This window comes from Cebus imitator, unplaced genomic scaffold, assembly GCF_001604975.1.
Source record: "Cebus imitator isolate Cc_AM_T3 unplaced genomic scaffold, Cebus_imitator-1.0 Scaffold102, whole genome shotgun sequence".
Classification (NCBI taxonomy): domain Eukaryota; kingdom Metazoa; phylum Chordata; class Mammalia; order Primates; family Cebidae; genus Cebus; species Cebus imitator.
Genome location: NW_016107417.1, coordinates 322054 through 330191, shown reverse-complemented (window position 1 = coordinate 330191; position 8138 = coordinate 322054). Strand labels below are relative to the sequence as shown.

Here is an 8138-nt window from a genome sequence, read left to right as displayed (position 1 = left end):
GCCTTCCTGAACGGGAGCTCTGTGGAGCACGTGGTGGAGTTTGGCCTTGACTACCCCGAGGGCATGGCTGTTGACTGGATGGGCAAGAACCTCTATTGGGCCGACACCGGGACCAACAGGATCGAAGTGGCGCGGCTGGATGGGCAGTTCCGGCAAGTCCTCGTGTGGAGGGACCTGGACAACCCGCGGTCGCTGGCCCTGGATCCCACCGAGGGGTAAGAGTTTGCCTGTCCCGGGCGTCCTCCTGTCCCTCTCTCTGTGTACGTCAGTGCGGGCGTGCCAGCTGGGAAGGTGGCAGGCTGCCCGTGTGGCCCTCGGTGATCCCAGCTGTACCAACATCATTCGCCTTGATGGTGGCCAGGAGTGACAGGCCCCTCGGAAGTCATGGAGCTCCTTCACGGAGCGGGTGCTGAGGCCGTGTCAGGCTCAGTGCTGGCTGCTTTCACCTGGGCCGTCTCACCAAGGCATCCACAGGGCCTGCATCAGGCAGTGTCTGTGTTGGTTTTACAGATGCAGAAACAGTATCAGAGAAACTGAGGGACGCATCTGAGGTCACATACCCAGTTAGTGTGGAGCTGGGCCAGGAAGTGCTGCCTCAGACTCACAACCAGGCCTCCTGGCTTTGCGCCGTTTTGCCAAAACCACAATCCAGAACTGGCTTTGAGGTCCCTGGACCTCAGGCCACTCCAAAATGGCCTCCTGGAGGCTGCTGAGCCACAGTTTACGACCAACCTTGAGAGGCAAGCGTGCTCGTAGCTGCCGGGCATCCTAGGGGCCCTGCCTTGGGCACTGTGGTCAGACAGGCCCCAGATGTGTGTGTGTGTGGGGTCTCTCTGGACTTGAGTTTTGTTTTCTGTGCAGTGGGCACAGTGCACACCCTGGAAAGCCCAATCCCTGCCTGCTGCACGTTCTGCCAGGGAAGGATGGAAGATTTCGGGATGGCAGGACATCAGAAAGAGGTCCAGTTTTAGAACAAGGGCAGGTCAAACTTAGAAAATTCTGGAATGAGGATGTGCATTTCCTCTTGTGGATCTGCTGAAGGAAGGGACAGAGGGGCTGCTGGGGAGGAGTCCAGAGCCGAGTTTATATCCTGATCCTGCAAGCCTCCTCTGCTCTGAGGTCTTGTTTTCTGCTGTGCTTGTGTCCATCCTGGTTTCTGCCGTGTCCCCGGCATCCGGCCAAGTTTAGGGGGGTGTTCTAGCACACTCTCACCCTGGCTGTGCGCCTGTTTTTGTGTCAGTAAAGGGGTGTTTCCTTGCCTTACGAGTGAGCCACTGTGGGAATTCAGGGGGGTGGTGCAGCGACTGCCCCGGAGGGATGTTTGTGTGGCAGGGGAAAGGGTCTCGCCCTTCCCTGCTTCCTGCACGTGGCTTTCTCCAGGATGGGGAGGGCCGAACTGAGGCGACGGGTGCAGACCCCAGCACCCTCTGTTCTGCGGTGAGAGTGGACTCACTGAGCCTGCCCTTCTCCCACGTGCCTTCCAGCTACATCTACTGGACCGAGTGGGGAGGCAAGCCGAGGATCGTGCGGGCCTTCATGGACGGGACCAACTGCATGACGCTGGTGGACAAGGTGGGCCGGGCCAACGACCTCACCATTGACTACACTGACCAACGCCTCTACTGGACCGACCTGGACACCAACATGATCGAGTCGTCCAACATGCTGGGTGAGGGCCGGGCAGGGGCCTGCTGGGCATGGAGGACAGGGCAGCTGGGCGCTGGCCACCTCCCAGCCTGCCCCATGTGCCTGTGGCCTGCAAGTCCCTGACCTGGCAGGAGCTGTGGCCACTTCCACTACTGCCCAGCAGCCTCACCCTCTGCTGTGGGGGTTGCCTCTGCCCACCCCTGGGTGCCGTTGCTGTAGTGGTGTCGGGAGAGGCTCTGGTGACGGCTGTTTCCGGTGCACCTGCTGGGCACCAGGTCCGGCTAATCCCCGTGCCAGGACTCGCATTTGACCCTACCGCATGCGGTGGAGGTTTCCGTTGCTGGGGAAGCCGAGGCCCAAGGAAGTCATGTGACTTGCCTAAGGTTACAGAGCTGGTAACCATCCCCCCGGGGCACCAGCACTGCATCCCCACCCAGCCCTGAGCCCCACCGTGTGCTGGGATTGTGCTGAGAGTGTCCACAGGCCGGGGACCCCGGGACTGGTGCTCTCACCTCCTTTCTCTGGATCCTGAGAATGAGGCTCAGGGAAGTTTGAAAAAAACGTGTTCCAAGTCACACAGCAGCAGGAGCAGGATTTGAATCCAGGATAGGAGACCACACACTGTGTCCTGCTAGAGTAGTTACGTAGCTGTCCTGGGTGATATGCCAGGTGACAGGGGCCACTGTGCTCCCCAAAGGAGCCCTCCTACCCCCTGCCAGGTTGGGAGGGTGGAAGGTCGGGGCAGAAGCTCTGAGGGGCCAGGTGCAGTGACTCACACGTCATCCCAGCACTTTGTGAGGCCAAGACAGGCAGATGCTTTGAGCCCAGGAGTTCAAGACCAGCCCGGGTAACATAGTGAGACCCCATCTCTACAAAAAATTTTTAAAAATTAACCAGGCCCTGTAGTCCTAGCTACTTGGGATGCTCAGGTGGGAGGATTACTTGAGCCCGGGAGGTCGAGGCTATGGTGTCGTGTGATTGTGTCACTGCACTCCAGCCTGGGCAACAGAGCGAGACCCTGTTTCAAAAAAAAAAAAGAAGCGCTCCGGGCGCGGTGGCTCAAGCCTGTAATCCCAGCACTGTGGGAGGCTGAGGCGGGTGGATCACGAGGTCAAGAGATCGAGACCATCCTGGTCAACATGGTGAAACCCCGTCTCTACTAAAAATACAAAAAATTAGCTGGGCATGGTGGCGCGTGCCTGTAATCCCAGCTACTCAGGAGGCTGAGGCAGGAGAATTGCCTGAACCCGGGAGGCGGAGGTTGCGGTGAGCCGAGATCGCGCCATTGCACTCCAGCCTGGGTAACATGAGTGAAACTCCATCTAAAAAAAAAAAAAAAAAGAAGCTCTGAGGGCTCAGTTCAAGGTCTTAGGCAGCCCTTGGCTTCAAGGCTGGCAGGGAGGAGAGGATCACTGGGCAGCCCTGGCGCGTGACCCCTGGCAGAGAGACCCTCGGTGACCTTGGGCCTAGCAGAGCCTCTGAGCGCATCAGCCATGTGGACCCCTCAGGAAGGGCAGCAGGAATTTGGCTTCTGGCCTCCTCACCACTGCTACTCGCCATCTGCAGTGGCTCCTTTTACAGATGAGGAGGCTGGGGCATCGGCCAACTGAGTGCCTTGTCCCAGGTACTGCGTAGGCAGAGCTGGGACTTGAACCCCGTGTTCTGGTTGCTGCCGGGGGTGGGCTGCGCCCTAGCTTGTGAGGCCAGTCACAAGGTTTGATGTGGGTTGGAGACTGCCACCCGGCTCTGCAGCACATCGCGTGACCCAGCTCATCCAGGCCATGCCCAAACCTGTTGCCAGGCGAGAAACCAGTCACAGCACAGCTGTGGTTGCCTGAAATGATTAAGCTCATTAATCACCCCGGAGTGAGGACAGACTCATGAAAACTAGCAAAAGCCCAGGAAACCCATGTGGCCCTGCCAGTGAGGGTGGCCACATGCGTGCGGCCTGGCCATCACTCTGCTGTGCGTGCTTTTGGCTTAAACACTCCGGATGTTTACTGAGTGCTTGGTGAATAACATGGAAGGCCTGGGCTCGCTGCAGGGGGAGTGGAGGATGCATAGCCAGGCCTGACGTAGTGAGGACAGGAGAGGAACGTGAACCCGGAGCCTCGGTGGTAAACCTAGCCCTGCCACTCAGCAACTGTGTGACTGTAGCCAGTACTTAATTCTGGTAGCTCCTGCCTGCGCTTCGGCAGATCTTGCCTGTTTTGCAGAGTGGACAGACACTTTGAGGCTTTCACTTGGTCGCTAGGCTGCAGGGTTGAACCGACTCGCCCCACGGGGCGCCCTGTGCTCTGTGGCCTGGCTGTGCCGTTGCCGACACCATTCCTGTTGTGTGTCCCTGCAGGCCAGGAGCGGGTCGTGATTGCCGACGATCTGCCGCACCCGTTCGGTCTGACGCAGTACAGCGATTATATCTACTGGACGGACTGGAATCTGCACAGCATCGAGCGGGCCGACAAGACCAGCGGCCAGAACCGCACCCTCATCCAGGGCCATCTGGACTTCGTGATGGACATCCTGGTGTTCCACTCCTCCCGCCAGGATGGCCTCAACGACTGCGTGCACGACAATGGGCAGTGCGGGCAGCTGTGCCTTGCCATCCCCGGCGGCCACCGCTGTGGCTGTGCCTCACACTACACCCTGGACCCCAGCGGTCGCAACTGTAGCCGTAAGTGCCTCACGTTCTCCTGCACCTCACTCCCACATTAGATCAGGCTGGTTCTGGGAGCTGATGCTGAAAGGAGCTTCTCATCTGGGCTTCCCGGGTGTACATAGATGGTTGGGGAGGTTGTGCACTGCACAAGCTGCATGATGCTACCTGGAGGTCCAGGTCCAGGCAGGGTGGACTTGAGTGGACTTCATCAGGACACAGGTAAATGGCCCAGCCCCTGAGCTGCCAGGTCCTGGGGAGTATCTTTGGGTGTGAAAACCAGTTGCTGGGGAAGGGTGCTCGCTCATACTGTCAGGCCGGTGCTGAGTGCTTTCCACAGCACTCATTTACTCCTCAAGCCCAGAGGGCGGGGAGTAGCATGGTCCCATTTCACACAAGGAACCTGACACGCAGAGAGGTGTGGCAACTCACCCAAGGCCACACAGCCGGAGCGGGTTGAGCGAGGGTTGACTGCAGTGGGCTGGCTCAAGAGTCCCTGCTCCTGACCCCTTGCCAGGCAGCCTAGCATCAGCTCGAGCAATTGTTTTTTGTTTTTGTTTTTTTTGAGATGGAGTCTTGTTCTTGTTGCCCAGGCTGGAGTGCAGTAATATGATCTCGGCTCACTGCAACTTCTGCCTCCTGGGTTTGAGCAATTCTCCTGCCTCAGCCTCCCGAGGAGCTGGGATTACAGACGTGTGCCACCATGCCTGTCTAATTTTTGTATTTTTAGTAGAGACGGGGTTTTACTGTGTTGGCCAGGCTGGCCTTGAACTCCCGGCCTCATGATCTGCCTGCCTCGGCCTCCCAAAGTGCTGGGATTACAGGCATGAGCCACTGTGCCCAGCCTAGCTCGGAGAATTTTTGCACTGACCCTCTGAAGTAGGTGGGGCTCTTTGTTCTCATGTTAGTGATGAGAAGACTTTCCTCTGGCCTCTCCAGGGTACAGGTGCTTCCTGTTGGCAGGCTCTTCCCCGGTGACGTCAGCAGCAAGCTGGTTATGCTTCCCTACACAGCACTTGAGAGTTTCTAAAGCTCTTTGTCATCCAGGTCCTGTTGGAGTCTCATGCAGACCTGGGCACTGGCAGGGCTGGTCTTGCCTGTCCTAGCTATGTGGATGGGGAGCTTAAGGCTTGCAAGGGTTAAGGGGCTGTTGGAGGCCCAGGCTGGCAGGAGATGGGCCTAGGTCAGAGTCTAGGCCTTCCCATGCCTGGGCTGCCCTTGGTCCTGGTGCTCACCATCCCTCCCTGGGACCATGACCTTGAAGGGTCAAATGGAGGTGCAGGTAACCCGTGGCAAGGAGAGGTTGCCATGACTCAGAGTCCCCATTCTGTGGCCGGCAGACCCGGTGCAGCAACTTGGATTTCATACCAGCCACGGGAGCCCGCTGCCAGTGTGCTCAAAGTGCCACACCTTTGGAACCCCCAGGAGACTCTGTTAGCTGCCGGGAGGTAGAGGCATCCGATGTTCTGGTCCTGCTAGAGTCGGTTCTTCGGGTCCTGGTGCCAGTGCACTGAGACGAGGCCCAGCTTGATTCCAGGGATGCCTCATGGTGGCATGTGCTACTCACTGACACCCTCGAGGACTGTCCCCTCCTGAGCTCGTCATTGACTTTGCTCAGTTTTCCGCAATTCACTGGCACACACATGGGCACATAGCAAACTGCACACCCATTCGTGGGTATGAGTTTCACTACCATTCCACTACCGGTGTTCACGACCATTACCTGCCTTCTGTCTTAAGTTTTCATCATTTAAAAATATATTTATTGGCCGGGCGCGGTGCCTCATGCCTGTAATCCCAGCACTTGAGGAGGCCAAGGTGGGCGGACCACCTGAGGTTGGGAGGTCGAGACCAGCCTGACCAACATGGTGAAACCCTGTCTCTACAAAAAATACAAAATTAGCTGGGTATGGTGGCACACTCCTGTAATCCCAGCTACTCTGGTGGCTGAAACAGGAGAATCGCTTGAACCTGGGAGGTGGAAGTTGCAGTGAGCCAAGATTGCGCCACTGCACTCCAGCCTGGGCAACAAAAGCGAAACTCAAAGATAAAAATACAAATAAAAATAAAAAAAAATTATTATTTATTTCAAAAGTAATACAGGTACTTAAAACAGCAGAGACATAGCCAGGCACGGTGGCATACGCCTATAATCCCAGCACTTTGGGAGGCCGAGACGGGTGGATCACGAGGTCAAGAGATTGAGACCAGCCTGGCCAACGTGGTGAAACCCCGTTTCTACTAAAAATACAAAAATTAGCTGGGCATGGTGGCATGCGCCTGTAGTCCCAGCTACTCGGGAGACTGAGGCAGGAGAATTGCTTGAACCTGGGAGGTGGAGGTTGCAGTGAGCCGAGATCACGCGACTGCACTCCAGCCTGGGTGACAGAGTGAGACTGTATCTCAAAAAAAAGAAGAAACAGCAGAGACATATATGACATGGAGAGTAAAATTCCCCATATCGCACCCCGAGAGACAGCCCTGTGTCCCCCGTCTTTCCCGTGGCCCTCCATCGGGGTGACGCTGAGCCACCTGTTGCAGTGGAGTGGCTTGCTGTCCCGCCCACCAGCTCCTCTTCATCTTCCAGACACCCACATGCAGCCCTGTCTTTGCCTCCTCTAGCACCCAGCACCTTCTTGCTGTTCAGCCAGAAATCTGCCATCAGCCGTATGATCCCGGACGACCAGCACAGCCCGGACCTCATCCTGCCCCTGCATGGGCTGAGGAACGTCAAGGCCATCGACTATGACCCACTGGACAAGTTCATCTACTGGGTGGACGGGCGCCAGAACATCAAGCGAGCCAAGGACGACGGGACCCAGGCAGGTGCCCCGTTGGCAGGGGCGGTGTGTGCTTCCAAACGCTCTCCTTGTGGTGGCTTCCAGGCTGCTGCCCCTGTCTCAGCACAGGGAAAAACAGAGCATGGTTCCGGGTGAATGATGACTTGGGCTTTGATAACTTAGTCATAGGGTATAACTCTGAGCAGCATGGAACCCCGAGGCTGTGATTATATGTAGAAACTGAGGCCGGGCATGGTACTTATGCCTGTAATCCCAGAACTTTGGGAGGCTGAGGCGGGCAGATCACCTGGGGTCAGGAGTTCGAGACCAGCCTCACCAACATAGTGAAACCCCATCTCTGCTAAAAATACAAATTAGCTGGGCTTGGTGGTGGGCACCCATAATCCCAGCTACTCGGGAGACTGAGGCAGGAGAATAGCTTGAACCTGGAGGCAGAGGTTGCAGTGAGCCGAGATGGTGCCATTGCACTCCAGCCTGCGAGACAAGGGTAAAACTCCATCTCAGAGAAAAAGAGACTGGATTTACCAGTTTTTTAAGTAGTCATGGGTGGGTCTAACCCCACAGGACTTTTTTCTTTCCAAGAAAGTAAAGCGGTCTTGTGTCATGCAGGGCAGTTGGTATTGGCTAATCTAGGTTTATCTGTTATTTTGTAGGAATTGTACAGTCGTTTCTGCTACAGTGCAGTATACGCGCTCCTCAAAGTCACTGCACTATGCACTATGCAAAATCGCACAGTAAAATGACACGACTCATAGGGAAAAGGGGACCAGGACACAGCCCTCAAAAACTCTGTCAATGACATGTAAGAAAAGAGCTAGGAACCTGGGAAATAGCAGAGGGCCTTTTGCACATAATTGGTTAGATACATCCCAGAGCAATGTGCATTCAGAAACGTTACTGCTGCAACAGATCTGACACTTCACCTTGGGGAGATCCGGAGTTGGCTTCCAAGTGTGGAAGGGTGCCGCGCGTGAGTTTCTGTGAAACGCTGGGAGGAGAGGACTGTGGGAAATCAGATGGAAGGTTTTCACCCC

At 56.4% G+C, this 8138-nt stretch overlaps 1 protein-coding gene across 1 annotated transcript in view; it reads left to right on the top strand.

The window, feature by feature from the left end:
• LRP5 (LDL receptor related protein 5) overlaps positions 1-8138 on the top strand; it is a 133509-nt gene that overhangs the window by 93256 nt on the left and 32115 nt on the right. Inside the window, exons 10-13 of the mRNA XM_017536942.2 lie at positions 1-215; positions 1485-1669; positions 3998-4321; positions 6926-7125. The exon at positions 1-215 is cut by the window's left edge and continues 10 nt beyond it. Of these exons, the coding sequence (XP_017392431.1) occupies positions 1-215; positions 1485-1669; positions 3998-4321; positions 6926-7125 (924 nt within the window). The remainder of the gene's footprint in view (positions 216-1484; positions 1670-3997; positions 4322-6925; positions 7126-8138) is intronic.